The 20257-nt window shown below is 31.5% G+C and overlaps 1 protein-coding gene across 1 annotated transcript; it reads left to right on the forward strand.

Annotated features, from left to right (window-relative positions):
* The first annotated feature begins 951 nt into the window (after positions 1-951).
* Positions 952-19404, forward strand: WC2_7 (blue light receptor). Its single transcript, XM_012936865.2, has 3 exons — positions 952-1826; positions 15183-15330; positions 16962-19404. The coding sequence occupies exons 1-3, from the start codon at positions 1222-1224 to the stop codon at positions 18963-18965; spliced, it is 2757 nt and encodes a 918-aa protein (XP_012792319.1). The 5' UTR covers positions 952-1221; the 3' UTR covers positions 18966-19404.
* Positions 19405-20257: the final 853 nt, after the last annotated feature.

Consider the following 20257-nt stretch of genomic DNA (forward strand, 5'->3'; position numbering starts at 1 on the left):
TTCTCTGTGAGAGAACAAACCAGATTCCAACTAAAGACGAAATTAGGAAAATATGTTGGAATTGGATAGAGAATACATTACGGAAATCACCAAACTACATCACAAGGCAACCTCTAAGTTGGAATCCTAAAGGGAAGTGGAAAAGTGGAAGGCCAAAGAATAAAATACATCAGGAAATAGAAACAGATATAAAAAGGATGAATAATAACTGGAAGGAGCTGGAAAGGATTACATAGGACAAGGTTGGATGTAGAGTGCTGAAGGGTGACCTATGCTCCTCCACGAGGAGTAACAGGCGTAATTAAGTAAGTAATTATAAATATTCCCTTATATAGACAAATCTACATTGAAACAAATTATCATCAGTTGAATAGTACAAAATTATTTCTATTCCAAGAAGTATATTAATATATTTACTTCGATTAACTATACTACAACAATGTGTATATATTTATAGATATAATGTTTGTATGTATATATGGTGAAATATTCTCACTTTTGCCTAGTAACCAATAAGAAACGAAATTACATATATATATATATATATATATATATATATATATATATACTTGTGTTGACCTGAATATAACCATAGTGACATACACAAATACTTTTGATAGTTACCAAATTATTCAGTGATTGTAATAATGTTCTAATCACCTTATAAATAGTATATTAATATTAATATCTATCGATATTCATTTAACTACATATGATCAAATGGTTTGTAAGTAGTATTAGTGACATTTACAATTAAATATTCATATTATATATATACATATAATTATGCAATCAACCGAAGGTATCATCGATCATTGTAAGATATGATGTCCTTTTTTATGATTCTTACAATCTGATTGGTTCATACCAGTATTCACTTTTCTTTTTCTTCTAAAACTGCATTTACCATATATTTATTCAATGAATAATTCATTGTTTAATCAAAGTGTAACAATATTACACCGATAGAATGGATCAATATATATATATATATATATATATATATATATATATATATATCCAAATATGATCAAATTAAATCAATAATGAAAGGTTACTAATTCGATTTGTTTGAACATCTAAGTGTAACATAACAATCTAATATTGATAGAATATGGGAACTAATGTGAAATTAATGGAAATCTGACTTATGTATAAATAGTTTATAAGTAGTATAGTTTGATATTAATTACTTTATTATTATTATTAATAATACTATTAATGGATGAACTTCAACGCCTTTATGAACATCAAACAATGATGGCCATCAGAATATATTCATTTTTAGATAATATATTAACTCATTTACCATCATCACGTACTAATAACAATAATGATAATGATATTGATACAGTTCATTCGTTGAATAATACACATAATTCTATGAATACTAATGATTATGTAAGTAGTATATTATCTAGACAAGTGAACATGGATCATCATCTTCATCAGCGGCATCAACAATATCCATATACTACTACTACCAATGTGATGGATGAGTTAAATACTTCTGTTGGAGATATATTTCCTAGAACATATGAAAATACACAAACATTATCATCATTATCCTCTTCATCATCAATAACATCAGTTTCATCAACATGGTTATTAAATGATATGAATTTGACAACAATATCTAATCCACAAATTTATTCATCTACCTTATATGATACGATTAATAATCATACAATAAATAATATTAGTAATAATAATGATAATGATTATAATAATTCAATATCAAAAGAGATTCAACCTGGAGGTTATTGTGAAGAAATATTCATTTATTTATCGAATAGTGAAAGACAAGAATATTTGTGTACGATATGGTAAGTTATCAATGAAAAAAAAAAACCAAACGTAGTTACGTAATGATATAAACTATGTTTTGGAATACTCTATGATCGTGCTATGGTTTAATGAAATCTTTGTATAATTTGAAACGTAATATTCTATCAATTTAGGAAGCAAATTTCATGTGGCCTTATGATAATAGTAATAGTAATGATAATAGAATCATTACTGAATATAAAGAAATAGGAGGTCAATTTATATAGATAAGATAGATTGCTGACTGATGACCATTTGGCATGGGAAGCCTGATGGTTATACTAGTGTATTAATAATCTACTTATGAAATTAAGTGCAGAGAGTGTTGAACATTAGATAGGTGGCCTGCTTGAGTATCTGGGCTACCTGTTCCTGTCATCTAGATATTTCAACAATTTATCTATTTTTGTTTGTTTTGATATATCATTGTGTCTATTAATCGCATAACTTATCCTGGTCCATTTCTGAAAAGTGTACAACTTTTCGTTGTCAAAGTTACAAAAAGCCCATTAAGAGATAATGTGATCTCTGGCAGTATGCAGCAAAAAGGATATACATTATTCAGATGTTCATTTACTGGACTGCTAACATCTAACTGGCGATCACTCAATATTTATCGTCAGGATCGACCAAGAAGAAAGAAACGGAAACTTGTTGAAATACTTTGTGCTGAGAATTCTATATTGTACCAAAAATATAATATTGAATAAAGCTTATAATAATAATAATAATACAGATTTAATGTGACTTTAGAATTTGTGACATACCTATCGCCTTATCTGAGATTAGTCAGATGGATATACACGAATCTCAGAGTGTATGCTCAATCCAACATACGAATTAAGTATCTGTCACTACAAATACTAACGTGTTATACACTAAGCTACTGAATACAGATTGACACCCACTTGTATAACAGATATCAGTTTCAATTGAATTTGTAAGAATTTGTAGCAAGCATCCGATTGTTGACATTCAATTTGGAACGTACGTAAACCTAACTGATCGCTTCCATGTACACTCAATCTATTCTATATAAACTTGATTCATAGTCACTGCATCATGGTAATCCATACAGGATTTACATATGTCAACTAAGATTGATCAAATCTCGTTTAAAATATCAACAACTGGATAATTCAAACTATTAAGAACTAAATTAAAACGATTGAATAGTTCTATAACTATTCTTTTATCGACTATGAATTCTTGTTTTATCTATGTCAAATCATTTTACGCGGAATTGTAGTTAGTTTGATGACCAGGTTGTTTTTACATTTGATAGAGATTCATTCAACTGATGGCTAGTATTATTATTATTTGTACACTCTTTGGCTCTTATATTTCAAATAATTCAATAACTGAATATATATTCTTACATTTAGCCCTCAGCTACTTACTTATGGTTACAGATTCTAACTAGAAAGTTAAATGGATTTAAAGTGACCACCTCTTGGTTATAAACTTGATTCTTTGTCCACCAAGCCCATTATCTTATCAGATGATTTTGTTCAAAATGTTTTTGATGATTGATTTAAGTAGACCTTCAAACTTTAAAGTATTTTGCATAAATCTAATTTTATAACCTAAAAGATGACAACTACTTTTCTTCATTTATCTATTATTTGGTTGTTAAGGTATACAAATAAAAGTGACTTAATCTATCCTACTAAATAAACTTTAAAATCCACCTAGTAACACAAAATGTTAGTGATACAAGTAATGATAAATCAATACAAGTAGTCAATAAGATTAAACTATCATTAGTGAATGATTCAAAAGACATTACATTATTTGACTAAAATACTCTCATGTTTCAGTATATTGTTTTCCTAATGATAGATAATATGATAACATTCATGAGTACTGTGTCAATTGTGCTTTATTATGTAGTTATTTAAAAGTAGATCTATTAACTGTTATCGAAATCAGCATAGGTGAAAAAGGTAGAATTCCCTTATAGTCAAATAATAAATTTTGAGAAATCGATGTTATTATAGATAGTATTTCAATAATATAACCTCAGATCTATGCTCTATACTATCCCGAACTAATCACTTCAATGAACATGAAATTTATTTGTAATGTTCGTGTCCATATTCAATTACTTCAGTTTTCATCACTTCTAATGGCAAATAAGAGTTTATTAGAATGAGGGTTTGTAGAGATTGTAGTTAGTTTTTAATAGTTGGATACATGAGTAAGCCGTGATCAGTGGAGTTCGACCGTGTCGATTGTGAGGCTTTTGCTCACTGAAGACAATAGTGGACAGTCGCGCAATATTGTGGATTGGTTGATGTTAAACATGAACATCGTTGGATGCAGGCCGGCACAGTTGTCTAGATATTAAGTGTTCACATGTGAGACCCAAGGTCCTGGGTTCGAATAGTTTTGTTGAGAGTTCGTGGATGCGCACTGGCGAGGAGTCCCATACTAGAATAGAACGGTCGTCTAGTACTTCCATGTTTCCCATGGTGTTCTAGCTTTAATCGACTCATGAATTCAACTATTAAAATAGGAGTTTACGGTTCAAACAACCGCGATAAGAAAAAATCCTAATATATATATATTCGAGAGTTTACTCAGCCTCCTTAATGAACTCAATTAGGCAATAGTGGTTTTTTATATCTTAATACCAAGAATGTTGTGGTTAATGATGTGTTATGAGATGGTGGATAAGATTTGTAGCTCAGGTGGGTGATTTTGATGGGGTTTTGTTCTCTGAGCTGGATGGTTTGATCGTGGAGCTTTCATCGTTCTTCTGAACGACATCGTCATCGTTCTTCTGGACGATGAAAGCTCCACGATTAAACCATCCAGCTCAGAGAACAAAACTCCATCAAAATGATGTGTTATATTATTATCACAATGACTGATTTTTGTTTTGTATTCTCACTTTCATAATTTAACCATTTTAATTCTTACGTGTTAATAACTAAACAGATTAATGTATTATTACATCGTATAAAATATGCATCTTATATTCTTCAATCGTCCAAGTCTGATAATGATATTTACACTTCCTACATACATACTTAAACCAGTTATTTGAGTGAGAAAACTAAGAATGAATAGGAAAATGTGATCGGTTAACCAAAACGAAAATCAACGAATAACTCATTTATTAATAAATGTCCATCTCTCTCAGATAATCAAATCAGATTTTCTAACTAATATCATCTGTCTATTTTGTCATAGAGTTCAGCTTAATCTTGATAAATATCGTTCACCTGTCATTATCTTTCATTCGTTATTTGGCCTATGCTTGATTGAATAAGTTTATCAGTAATATTGCATTTTAAATGAGCTGGCGTAGCTAATTTATTTACTTGAAATTGAGACCCAAAGTTTTGTGTAAGAACAGGTTGATACTATTCAGTTCCCCTAAAAACTGTATAATGATGGAACAAATTTCGAACCGACAATATACTGGTTGAAATCCAAGAGTTTTAATCAGTAAGTTACAGTTACTCTCCTATATGTTTTAACAAGTTAGAAACATAGAGTTTTAAAAAAACTGGTGTTTTATTTGTACTAAATTCTGTTGTCATTTGATTTTGAATAGAAATACATTTTTTCATATTGATGCTTGTGATTGAGTTAGGATATTACTAACGATCATTATCAGTAGGAGAATAGCATTTGACATAAATTTTCTTTACGTATGTATTCACTAGACTTTTGATATATTCATTCATATAATTTATATTAATCTCGAAATTATTTGAAAACTTAAGTTTTAAATTATTTCTATACACAACTTTGTGATTTAGTCATATTTATGATGTTATCTAATATTATGAGATGAATTTACACTCCGTTCTGGGACCGAATACAGGACTGATAGGTTTCACAGTGTACGCTTACTATTTAGTTAGAGCCTACTCCTCTACATTTCTAACTTTAATCAATATCCGTTGCCACCTAGCACATATAAATGGGAAATTTCATAAAATAAAAGTTTTATATTAATTTAAAGTCGATCCTTGTTGACAACATCGGTAGATATCATTAAGGAGCTACATATTAAGAAGAACGATCTGTCCAGTATTCCCACCCCCACACTTTTAATGGTACCCCACCTTGAATCAATCTGTGATGAATACAGTGTGGAAACAGATAAATTTACAAAATCAATAGACGTTTTTCTTCTTCATTTTTTTCATCCATTAATTAAATTTCTTAGTTTACACTATACTATTTCCATTCGTTCCCTAGTTGTTGTTGCTTTTTATCACTACCTTATTTTTAGTTTGGACTTTTGTATTATTGAATATACAAAGTTTTCTATGACATTAATCAATTATCTTTGTGTATAATTAAACCTATGATCATACTGATAATATTTCAATCAATATCTCTTGTCATCATGTTATCTCATTCAGATTAGCGACAAAAAAATGGATGGTAACTAAGTAACTAAGTAATTATGTAATATTTTTCTTTAAATCTTATGATATTCTTTCAATAAATAGTAATTCATATAAACTAAAATGTGAAAACAGTGTTGAATAATTAAACTAATCAATGAATCGATTTTTTAATAATTGATAAAGTAATATATGTATTAATCCATTATGGAGATTGTTGAGTATCATATGATTTGCATTGAAAGATGGTTGCAAGTAAATCAAAGTTTTTAAAAAAATGTAAACTATTGAGTGATAACTAAGTAGTTTTATACTAAAGTGATCGGCATAAAGTTTAAGGGTCCTGAATTCGATCAGCTTCTGATAAGATGGTAGGTTTTTCTTTACTAAGGAGTACCATATTGCAATGAAGCAGCTCTATAGTAGTTCTTGGGTTTTGATGTCTGTTACACAAAATCAATCCATGATGGAAACTATGAAATTATACGAATTATTTTGCTTTTGAATGGTTCTATACAGACATGGAGAAAGTTCTAGAAGTATACTTTGTAGATATTTAGCTTGTTATAAAAACAACTCAAATATACACATATAAATGTTGACTAGATTAGTCAGTTCAACTTAATTAATTACACTTGTTACTCCCGATGGAACATAGGTCACCGACCAGCATTCTCCAACCCTTTCTGATCTGGGCCTGCCTGTCTAGTTCTATTCAATTTTTGTTCATTCTTCTCACGTCTGTCTCCGTTTCTCAGCGTAATATGTTCTTCGGTCATGCTCTTCTCCTTTGGCCCTGAGGGTTCCAAGTGAGAGATTGCCTTGTGACGCAGTTGGGTGCTTTCTTGAATGTCTGTCCTATCCACTTCCGGCGCTTCTTCTTGATTTCTTCCTCCAATGGAATCTGATCAGTTCTCTCCCACAGTATGTTGTTGCTGATAGTGTCTGGACAACGGATCCGAAGTATTTTGCATAAGCAACTGCTAATAAAAAACATTTGTATCTTCTGGATGATTTCTTTCGTCGTTCTCCAAGTTTCCGCCCCATACAGTAGAACTGTCTTGACATTCGTACTGAAAATTCTGCCTTTGGTGTTGGTTAACAGTTGTTTTGTGTTCTAGATATTCTCTCACTTGTAGATATGCTGCTTTTACTTTGTCGATCCGCGCCTCCACATATGCATCAGAGCCACCGTGCTGCCTAGATATGCAAAGGTTTTTACATCTTCGAAAGCTTTTCCGTCAAGTGTGTTTCGATTAGTACATGCTATGTTGTATCGAAGAATTTTGTTTTTCCCTTTGTGTATGTTGAGACCTATTGTTGCTGAGGCTGGTGCCACAATGGTCCTTTCCTTCTGCATTCGTTGTTGCGTGTGAGACTGAACAGCCAGACCATCTGCGTAGTCTAAATCCTTCAGCTGCATTGTAGCTGTCCACCGTACCCTGAACCGTTTCAACTGTATACTACATACTCCTAAAGACAATGAGAATCAAAACAGTGACTTGTAGTTTTTCTTTTACCAAACTCAAAAATCAATCCCAACCAAAACTTCTCAACTTAGAACCTTTTTTGATGTATGTCACTAACTAAAACAGAAATTATAAGCAGAGATGGATGGTTAGATTTAAACAATCAATACAAATGAAGTTAAAATTGATTAGGATTAATATGAAAAGGTTATCTTTTGTTATCATACAGTAGAAATGACATGATATGAAAGTAAGATAACACGAAAAGCCCACTCCATATGATGAATGTTCTATCTGAGAAGTAGTCTAATAGATATTCACTTTATATGGTGGTTTGAGGTAGTCGACAGGAAACTCTGAACCCGGGTTTCGTGCTACTTGGCACTCATCAGCAAGGTGTACCTGTAATCTTGAGGGAACTGGTGCTCCCTGGCTAATTCGATCTCGTGTCACCCAGCTTCACAGTCAGAGACGTTACCACTGAGCTATCCGAGCCGCGACCGTCCTCCTGTAGGACTGAGATGTAATCACAATTGATTGATCACTGGGTGGCGACCAATGTCATGCGTGTCTAGTCCTTACTAGTGCAGATCGAATGCTATCGACCATGTTGCAATGTGGCCACCAGCTATCATCAATCTTTTCTTAAGTGGATTAAATTTTAGATCAAAATAATCTGTTTTGAAGTACTCAAATATTAAATAATAACTATCATAACTACTTTTTTATTTTAAATCGTGTTTTTCATAGTCTGCCTACTCAATATCTGATTTAGAATATACAAATTTAAAGAACATTTTTTGCATTCTGAATTACTTTAGTTTAGTATATTTGTATTAATCACTAGGTTGTATTTATTACATGGGCTATACAGTCTAATACTTTACATTGATGACAACGTTACAGTTATAGGATTGAATTTCACTTTTATTTTGAATGAAACAAGTTTTTAAAAAATATCTAAGGAACTTATATATTTTCTCATTTTGGGATGGTTTTCGTCATGAACTGGTATATAGCAGATTAGCCACTAATATACAAGGAATAATAGAAAGTTATATTGTATCATATTGAAACTTCTCATTAGTTTACCAGAGGTTGAATTCAAAACTAACAGGTTTTTCATTGGACATGTTATTGTTAAACTTTCAAATAATAATAATCCAATTGTTAATGGCACAGAATTATCATCAATCCGTCAATTCAGCAAAAAATTATTGTTTATTAACTCATGATCTCAACCATTAAAATTACTATAATATCCACAAAAAACCCCTTCTGATAATAATCAACATATGCTCACTAGTGATTGACTTCAAGAGGTATATCCTGGCGTTCTAGTGAGAAGCATTGACCACTGGAGTTCAACTAGATCTGTTGTAAGATAGTAAATCACTAATGACATTGGTGGATGTGACGCTCAATTTCGTGGATTGGTTGAAGTTAGACATTAATACCGTTCGATGCCGGTCAGCTCAGTGATCTAGTGGTTAAGCGCTCGCGCACGAAACTGATAGGTACTGGATTCGAATCTCGCGAGGCGAGGTCGTGGATGCATACTGCTGAGAAGTCTCATAGTAGGACAAAACGGCCATCTAATTCCTCCGGATTTCCCATGGTGATCTAGCTTCAATTGACCCATGATCTCAACCATTAAAATTACTGTAATGTACACAAAACTCCTTCGGATATTTGATAAGTTGAAGAAATTATTTCAATTTTGTAATTGTTGTCAGTCATTGATGTTGACCTCTGAAGATTTCGAAATCTAAACAAAATGACTTTCTGGTGCTCTATATATATTTTTAATAATTCACTGAATCACAACAATATACGATGAAAAACATTTAGACAGTTAACTAATCTCCATAAACAATCAAATAAAGCTTAGCTAATAGTAGAGTAATAAATAAATATAAATTTCACCTGACAGGTTTCTCATTCAGTACTGGTAATCATAAAACATATAGTATATTGTTTAGTAATCCGAAGTTATTTAATATAATGATTGGAATATCAACTTGTTATGTAACAACCTTCCAGTTTTAAGATACCGAAAATTTGACATCGTCAGTACAGAAGTCTGTGGTGACTGTTGAATGTTATTAATATCAGGAGCTGACCAAAGTTAGGCAATAAACCAGAAAGCATTGGATAGTTGTTTCGTCCTATTATGGGTCTACTCAGTGGTGAATATCTGTGATCATACTAGAGATCAAACATAGCACCCTCAGCTCCACTCGTAGACACTAAACCTCTAGACTACTTAACCAGGATTCAGTGGTGTATACGTCTAATTTCAATTCATTCACTCTACTACTCGACTATTTACCATTATTTTTAGTGAATAACTACCTTATACTCGACAGTTTTAGCCCAACTAATCATGGCTTTTCACTAGAATTACCTCTTGATATCAGTGTACAATGATCACATGATGACTAACAATATAAAGTTTTGTAGAGATTACCGACATTGACTATTAGACAGGGATTGATTCTTTGTTTTATTTTACTTATAAAGTCAGATATACATAATGACTTATCTTACTCAATATTTTAGCCAGACTGTTATCATATAAATCATTCAATAATATCATGTAAATTTCATAGAATTCCTAGTGATTTATACAACTTAATCTTATGATACTTTATATCCAAAGACGTGACAATATAAAGTTTAAAAAACAACTTTGTATTCAGCCGCCACTTTCAATGCACCTATCACACAACCATACAAAAGTATCGTAACTTTAAGGGTACACATAAGTTAACTTTAGTCATGCTTGAATAATTTCCACACAAAAAATCAATTATTCAAAGGACGGAAATACTGATTAGATTTTCACATCAAGTTATGTCTATCTATAAATATATTACCTAAATATCAATAGATATACCATATTGCTGTGAGTAGGAAATACTGGAAAAGTTTGGACTATTGGCTATACTTTTGTTAATTTTCCAGAATATCACATAAATATTGCATAATATTATTCCCGAAAGACATGTCTACATCATCAGGTTAAGCCCAGATCCTTACAACTATTTGGTATAGGCTGTACCCCATATTAATTTTTAACAGTTGTACAACCGTCTAAATGAATTTAGTGAGTGGTTTAAACTAATTTCATAAGTGAACAATCTTCACAAACCTCCTGTACTAATAAGTAAAGATTAAAATTATATCATGTATTCGTTATTTGGTTAGAAAATATCATACTACTTGAAAATATATAAGTAACCACATTGTGAAATAGTCATTGATATTGTGAATTTTGACTAATGACTATTTAGCATAGAAACCCTGATGGTTATACTAGTGTATTAATAATCTACTTATGAAATTAAGTGCAGACAGTGTTGAACAATTGTATAAAACAGATTTAATGTGGCTTTAAGTAGACTGTGTGACATACCTATCGTCTTATCTGGGATTAGTCAGATAGATGTACACGAATCTCAGAGTGTATGCTCAATCCAACATACGAATTATATATCTGTCACTACAAATACTAACATGTTATACACTAAGCTACTGAATACAGATTGACACTCACTTGTATAACAGATATCAATTTCAATTGAATTTGTAAGAATTTGTAGTAAGCATCCCATTGTTGATATTTTACCTATAATTTAATCAGTCTTAATGAATTAGACATCCAATTTCGGACGCACGTAAATCCAACTGATTGATCCCAAGTATGACGAAATGCGCGTTATGTAAGTCCGGTTGGTATTTACATTCCATTTATTCTATATAGACTTGATTCATAATGACTATATCGTGGTAATCTATACAGGATTCACACATGTCAACTAAGACTGATCAAATCTTGTTTAAAATATCAACTTTCTGTTTAGAACAAAACAAACACTTGTTTACACACTCAAAAAAAAATGAGTAACAACAATTTACAACGATTTGAACTGAAAACAAATATCAGAATAGGTTTTGTAATTATTATAATAATTTTAAGAGTCAAGATCATGAGTCAATTGAAGCTAGACCACCATGCACATGATTCCAGGTTTTCCATTGTGGTCTAGCTTCAAATGACTCATGATCTCAACTATGAAAACAAATAGTCTAGAATAATAATCTAATGATTTGAAGGTGTTACCATAAAAATTCCATTAATAAAATTGTCTAAACCTTAAAATCATTTTAAGAGTCCTATAGTACAACTATAGATTTTTCACGATGGTTGAATTTTAATCGATTCAGAATATTCTTATTCGATTCAGAAATAATTATTATAAATTCCTGTCTTATTCAAATTACATAAATTTCTTAAGTCATATCACTTACATCCTATATTGGGGATTAAACGCGGAGGCTATGACGTAAAGTCTCGAGACTAGAGTTTGACCAATGTTCAAATCAATGACTTCTAGTACTTTAGGGAGAAGACATATACACACCCATCGGTTAACATGTTTGATGCGATCGGATTTACAAAAGAAGAAATATCTGTAAAACAGTTTTTATTCTTGAATGTCTTAGCAAATGGAACAAACACAGAATAGTTGAAAATACTGGTATATAGAATGTCAAGTCATGACAATCAAATAGTAAATTACACTAGTAACAACCTAACGGTGTACATGAAGAGTTGTATCCAGACACTATTCAGAAGGACCAAAATCCTTTGCATTACTCTTAGTGTTCAGTTTGACTTTCCATTTTCCTTATGAAATCACGGACCAACTATACTTAAACAAATACCAAAAAGCAAGAGGCTTTTGTAAGCTGTTTGACCTTAGTATGAGACTCTTCAGAGATTCCCATCTAGAACTAACCGGAGGTCAAACTCATAATCTTGCATATCTCTCATCGATCGATTAGCCTCTAAACCACTCAATTGGCATCCAGCGGTTTACATTTCTAACTTCAGTCAACTCGTAATATCCTCAGTCATCTTCTAATATGAAGACAAAACAGCTAACCAACACTTCATAGTTTTCAACAGTTTTTTAACTAAGGTCACTTATCAATGTTAAGCTTTTTAGTCCTTTCTTATTCAGTTGAACAAAGTTCTAAGTCGACCTTGAAATATTCCCACATTATTAATGATAAGAATAATTCTGATTATAGTTACTTTGACTAAGAAACAACGAACAAGATTCGCTATTTTATTATTAAGATAGCTTAGTGAAAACAGAATCATTGTTGGACAATCAATTAAATAGAACTCATCACTATACATCAACTTCGTTGATTATGGGAAGACGTTTGATAGCGTAGAGAGAAGAACCTTACGGAACATTCTTCGACACTGGTTAACTGGGAAAATTATCATTATCATCTAGAATTCATACGACGGACTGAACTGCAAAGTCATGCATGGAGGACAGCTGACAGACGCATTCTAGGTGAAGACCGGAATCGGACAAGGATGCATACTCTCCCCCTTTCTCTTTCTTCTGATGGTTGACTGGATTATGAAGATCTCATTTGAGGGGCAGCACATATGACGTAGCTCTTCTATCCCATACACACAAACAAATACAGATGAAGACAATTAGTGTAGCAGCAGTCTCTGTATCAGTAGGCTTCAACATGAACAAAGGATAAAGTAAGATCTTCAAATACAACACGAATAACACCGACGAAACCACACTTGGTGGAGAAACTCTGGGTAAGGTGGAATCTTTCACGTACTTGAGAATCATCATCGATGAACGAGGAGTATCCGATGCAGACATAAAGTCGGGGATTGGCAAGGCAAGGGCCGCATTCCTACAGTTGACGAATATATGGAGCTCAAAACAACTTTCAACCAATATCAAACTCACAATCTTCAATACGAACGTCAACACAGTTCTACTACACGTAGACCAAACTTGGAGAACCACTGCAACCATCATCAAAAAGGCACAAGTATTTATAAACAATTGTCTACTCGAAATGCTGAATGTCCGTTGACCAGATATCATTAACAACAACTTACTGTGAGAAAAAACAAACTAACTTCTAGATGAAGGGGAAATCAGAAAAAGACGCTGTAGGTGGATAGGACACATACTGAGGAAATCATCGAACTGTATCACGAGGTCAGCACTAACCTAGAATCCTGAACGGAAAAAAGGAAAAGAGGAAGATCAAATAACTCACTGCTCTAAGAATCGGAAGCACACATGAAGAGGATGGTTAGCAACTGGAAAGGACTGTTCAGGACAGAGTTGAATGGAGAATGCTGTTGAATGAAAACAATCAATCCTCATAAAGAAATGACAACAACAACTTTATTTATTGACTAAGATTTATATATACAGCAAATAACTGTGTGCAATCTATGTTTTGATACTAAACTTTCAAGTAAACATATGACAATCAACTTATCATTTAAATAATGCCAACTTTTGGTTAATTAATTGATCTTTATTAAGATAATAATGTCGAAGTATGGGTGTCCTAATGCTAATAATATGGATGTACTGACTATATTTGAGGGTGGATATCTGTATGAAAAGAACAACTTATAAACGTTGATGAACAAGCGATTATTGTCATTTGATTTACTGCATAGCTCCTAGAAATTTGAAATAATGGATGCTTTGTTCAAATCTAGTCAGAAGGTTACTTCAACTGAAAATAGATATAACTATCTGATTTCCATTAAGAATGAAATGTTTATTATGTACTTGTTGGGGTGATCCGGCAAGTTTCTCTCAAAAGACAAGCAAGGATCAGGAAACACTAAGAAGCGTTTCCCCCAATCAGCGTTCACCTGAAGTTTTAGCCAAAAATATCAAGGGAGCGAAACATCATATGCAGAGGGTTTGATTGGCTGATTGCTACTATGTTTAGTAGCATTCCAGAATCTTCTAGCAACCCAAGGACATTTAAAACATTATAAAAACCCTGTATTTTTTGTATTTAAATAAACCTTTGAGTAAACTACTTCTCGCATACTTTGCGTCTTCTCTCTCGTTGTTCAGGTCGCTGTATAATTCTAGCTTGGGGGTTACAGAATAGCTTAGGAAACGAATATAACGTTCAATTTGCAAGACTTATCAGTACTCAATTCACAACTGAATAAAATCAAAACTCTAGCAAGAAATAATGATAGCGGCGATTGGATGAACACATTACATAGTTTGTTGCGTAATATAAATATTTAGACTTATTCATATACTAACATTAACCAAAGCAATGAAGAACTGTTTCGTCCTAGTCTAAGATTAGTTAAAATTATTAAATGACAATTGTAGATTAGGTTCGAATCAGAATCTTCATGTTATATAGTTAACATAATATTAATTAGTTAGTGTTAGAATTTTTCTCAACTTTATTCAACGTGATCATCATCAACTGTATAGGATAAGTATTAGATTTATTTCTGACATAAATTAACCAATGGATCACATGGTATCTCAAAGACAGACCAATCATAAACTGTTATGCATCGAACAATTTTAGATTATGTAGTCAGTTTGAAGATATTTATATCATATTCTATCCACAATATGTTTAACATTGTTGTGTTTTTCTTTTCATTTCTTTCTAGTTACATGATACTTAAAGAAGCTTATCAGTGTCAAAACCAGCATAAATTTTGTTATGGTTGTATATATACTTGGTCTACTGGACCAACAACTGGTCATGATAGTTGTCCAGTATGCAGATGTGATGGTTTGTATGCAAAGAATTATGATGTAAGCTAAATAAGCATATTTTAATTCATTATATTATCATTTTCGGGATTTATTTGACTCGTGAAGTACACAGAACTCTGGGTAGTTATTTAGTCCTAGTGTAAAATTTCTGAGAAGTGTACATTCCCGATTCACATTTCATACTTCAATTCATTCATGATATATTGTGAATATATTAGTAGTAAGAAGAAACATAGTTTATGGTTGTAGAATCGAAAAGTTGTTACATACTAACGATGATAGAAATTTGTAATGGTACGCTAATAACAATGCCGATTTTCAATTTACTCTTCATAATCACTGTTAAGTCTATCGAAGCGTCCAAGTCACCCGATTGAGATACGCGCAAAACCGAAGTTTCCAAAACAACGATTTGTCTACAATAGCGGTTCTTTATTAAATAATACACAAATTTTAGTTACAAACCTCAACTTGTGAGGTATCTAGGGCATTTAAACACGTCCTTCAAGTATGAAAATAAAAAGGCTTCCTGTAACAGTAACATAAAGAATAACTATAACATACAATAGTACAAAAGACAGCTAGTAGCTGTGTCTAAATTTGATAACAGTTTATGAGCAACCGAAACTCAAACCAAGAGCAAAACAATATGGAAACTGTTGCGTTTAAACAAATGTACAAAACTGTGGATAAGCACTACAGTAATTAAAATGATGAATACAATAATAAGTACGATAAACATTACAAATATATGTGAACATTTCAGAATGTTACAGTACAACTTGCGTTACAACATAAGTTTGAAAATTGTTGGGAATACAACTGCTTACTGAATGTAAATAAGTACTATAAGACAATATACAAAAGAGTAGAAAGGGAAAGAGTAGGAACAATGTAAGACAAGCTTAACAATCATTTATTATTATTCCCTATAGGTAATCTATATATTCTCGGTCAATGTAAAAGAAATTAAGAATAAACCTGTCTTGATCATTATGAACCAGGTTATCTAGAATCTTCAACGACTTATTACCAACACAACAAAGTATCCAATTAGGTATTCAACTATTCACCTTCTTACAGAATGTATTGAATATTATTTGAATCCCTAAATTAATAAATATTAAGCGTTGGTTTTTTTGATTTCCTGTCCCGATGAGCTCTGCACTATAAGTATGGTATTATGTTAACTGATAGTATTAACAGTTTGATAAGAAATTTTATATTGTAATTATCATCAGTCAGTCATGAGAAACAGAATCTGGTACATATTTTCCGGTTCAAGTTGTCATAATACATCCGTACAGTGAGATGAAATTATTAATATAAATATCAGAGTGATAGAACCAGTATTATTGTTAGTAGAAGAGATGAGGCATAGACATTGTAATTCAAAAGAGAATAAGTCAGTGGAATACAAAGTATAAGTATATAAAAAACAAAGAACGAATGCACATGAGCTATTTGAGATCGATTTTAAGAGTTATAACATTTAATATCTCAAACCTTAGGTTATAATTAACGTTTCTATATTAGTTACGATGACATGTAATGTTATGTGACAGTTATGCATACATAATACATATCCTATTTGAATAATGACCACATTTAATAATATAATTTAACTAACTAGTTATTCTTATGTATCTTTCTTCTGTGAATTTTTGTAGTTAAACGAAAGAATCAATAAAAAACGTATTCGATGTCCAACAGATGGTTGTAATTGGATGGGTTCATTAAGTGCATATCAACAACATGAACATCGACGTTATAGTCCATATGAATTAGATTTATTATTAATAGATTGTAAAAAAGATCAAATGAAATCATTTTCATCATCATTACTTCCAATAACAACACAAAATCAAATGGTACATAATAAAGAAATACCTATAAAATTCAATGATATACCACAGAGAAATGAATTACTACAAATCAATAATAATAATAATAATAATAATAATAATAATAATAATAATAATAATAATAGCTCACTACTTCACAATAATCAAATAAATTTGAATCTTGGACAAGTACCTACTGTATGTGAACCAATCAGTCAATCAACTGATCAATTATCTGAGACTTCAACTCAAAGGTTGTTAACAACAACAACAACGGCAACACAAAGACAAATACGGCCATTAAGAAATGGGAATAGGCAAAGACAGAGTAGAATTCAAAATAGATCCATTTTAAGTACAAGTGAGAGTGTAAATCAATCGGAAAATAATAATAATAATATTAACATGGAAGAAACAAGAATAAATAATTCACATGGAACTACTAATCATACACGTACGCAGGGATTACAAAGTGAACAACATCAACAAAGAATTTTAAACACACCAGTTCATTCAAGACGAACAAGATCACATGTAGCATCAAATACACATATAAATCAAACAACGAATAATATTGGACATAGACAACGAATTAATGTAAGGGATTCTAGAATACGTGTTGAAAGATTACCTAATTTAAGAAGACAACGACAGATAAGAAATGAACAAATACAACAATCATTAACTCATGCATCCACTCAAGAATACGATAATGAATTTAATTCGACTGAAATAAATAGCTTACTAAATGTGAATTCCAATGATATTCACAGTCAATGTTTAGAAGAGGAATTTATGGGAGATCATACCGAGTTAAATGTAACGGATCAACATTCAGATAATCAAATTAATCTTCCAGCCATCAGATTTAATGAAACATTCACTTGTAATTTAAATACACAGCCGTTACATAATAATAGTAATGATGATAATAATAATAACACTCAGACACTTTTAATAAATAATTCAGTACAACGAACAAATCGACCACTTGAGTTTCGACGTCTAGTTCCTCAAAGACAAAGAAGAGTAGTTCAACAATTAAGAGAAACACGTGAACAATTAGCTGCAATGCTTCGTCTTATGACTATGGAATTAGAAGAAAGACAAAATCGTGTTTTAATTCCAAATCTAGATATTGGTACAAGAACTCGACCGTTAAGAAATCCAAATAATTTATTTTGTGAAAATACGGAAGATAGTATGTCTACACCATATGTGAATAATACAGTAAATCGTGAGTTAACGGAATATAACAATCTGCATACTTCAAACACTCCAAGAAATGTTCACAGAACAAATGTATATAATAATGATATGCAAGAGAATTATTACACATCTCAGTCAATTAACTCAAACATTCTTAATTCAGTTAACAGTAACAATACTAGAGACTTATCGCGAACACTTCTTACACCGACCTACAGGGAGCAAACTATTACCAATCCTTTCGCTAATTTCAATTCACAACAGAATAATAATAATGATAATAATAATAATAATAATAATAATAATAATAATAATAATCAGTACAACACACCTGTAACATCAACAACTAATATAACGCTAACGTCTTCATCCCCATTAATTTCAACAACACGATTATTAGCAAGATTACGTTTGAATGCATTGCAGCAAACATCCCCAATAGTTTTCTTTACGTCGAACAATAATAATAATATTACTGGAAATGTAAATTCATCTAATAGACAGGAAATTTTATCATCATCATCATCACTGACAACTACAATGTCATCTTTATTGACAGGTGATAGCAGTAACAATGATAATGAACACAATCATGACGTCAGTGATGATGAAACAGACTGAAACAATCAACGAATGTTTCATCGGGTGATTAATGAAGGGATGGGAACTATTTTTGAATAAATAATAGCCAGATAGATAATAAGTGTGCATAAATATAAATATATATATATATATATATATATATATATATATATATATATATATATATATATATATATATATATATATATATATATATATACAAAAATAAGAGGTTTCATTCTATCTATATAATCAAATAACTGACAAAAAACACTTTCAAATATAGCACTTCGAGAGTGTTTTTACTTTCTTGTATTAGCTACTACTATTACTATTGATAATAATTAATCAGGTTTGTACTTTAATGTCCCAGATATTGAACTTGTAATTTACAGAAAAATTGAAGCAATTGTTTACAAAGAGTTTAGACTCAAATAAAAAGGGTCTATTATTTTAGTCCTTGGATATCAATCAAAGAATATAAACTGATATCATATACACGATACACTTGTTTAATAAATTATAATGAGTTAGTGGCTGCCCGGCGTTTATACGACTCTGGAGTAATACTAACATGGTAGACCACTAAAAATGACTAATTAATGCCGAGCTGGTCTACTGTTAGTTCATAATAAGACAAAGCTTCGAATTTTTCCCCACCAATCAGAAGAATCCATGGTGAAATTCTCAATCAGGAATTATTTAATTTACTTCGAGATATATTTATGAACATATATTGTTTTCGATTTCATTTTGAATACAAACAGGTCAACAACCATCGCAATTCTTAATTAGAGGAGTTAAATAGATAGCTAAGAAATAAACATTCATTGCTGCTTATACAACCTGTAGTTAAATTATAATATTCAGGTGGGATATTTGTGGAGTATTCAACTTCAAGGACTGAAAAACAGGATCCAATCAGGTTGGGATTGAGATATTATATCAACATTCTTGTCGTTATGTTAACTGAGCTAAATGGTCTAGTTCTGGAGCTTTCTGGACATCAGGAGTCTACTTCATGTAAACTAGAAGTTTACATAAGCCTTATTTGACCATCGGGTGGTTATAGGAATTAGTGAATAATGGTCTCGTCTTTTCTCTATATGTTCTTACTAAAAGAATCCCAACAGCTATTTCCTTGGTCCTTACGGCTGCCGACTTTTCCATTTCTCCTACTATAGATCCCTGTTACTATTGACGATCCCAAGGTAATTTTATTAGTCTACGTTTGTGTTGTCGTCGCTCATCGCGGTGTTCAGAGCCTTATGGGATACGCTTCTGAGTATATATCAAATCGTTAGATGCCACCAGTCTTTCCTAACGTTTGA

This window comes from Schistosoma haematobium, chromosome 3 (genome assembly GCF_000699445.3).
Source record: "Schistosoma haematobium chromosome 3, whole genome shotgun sequence".
Classification (NCBI taxonomy): Eukaryota; Metazoa; Platyhelminthes; class Trematoda; order Strigeidida; family Schistosomatidae; genus Schistosoma; species Schistosoma haematobium.

Coding starts and splice junctions, on each gene's coding strand:
- WC2_7 (XM_012936865.2), top strand. CDS start 1,222: ATGGATGAACTTCAACGCCTTTATGAACATCAAACAATGATGGCCATC. Junction 1,827..15,182: donor GAATATTTGTGTACGATATG/GTAAGTTATCAA, acceptor ATTTCTTTCTAG/TTACATGATACTTAAAGAAG. Junction 15,331..16,961: donor TGTATGCAAAGAATTATGAT/GTAAGCTAAATA, acceptor GAATTTTTGTAG/TTAAACGAAAGAATCAATAA.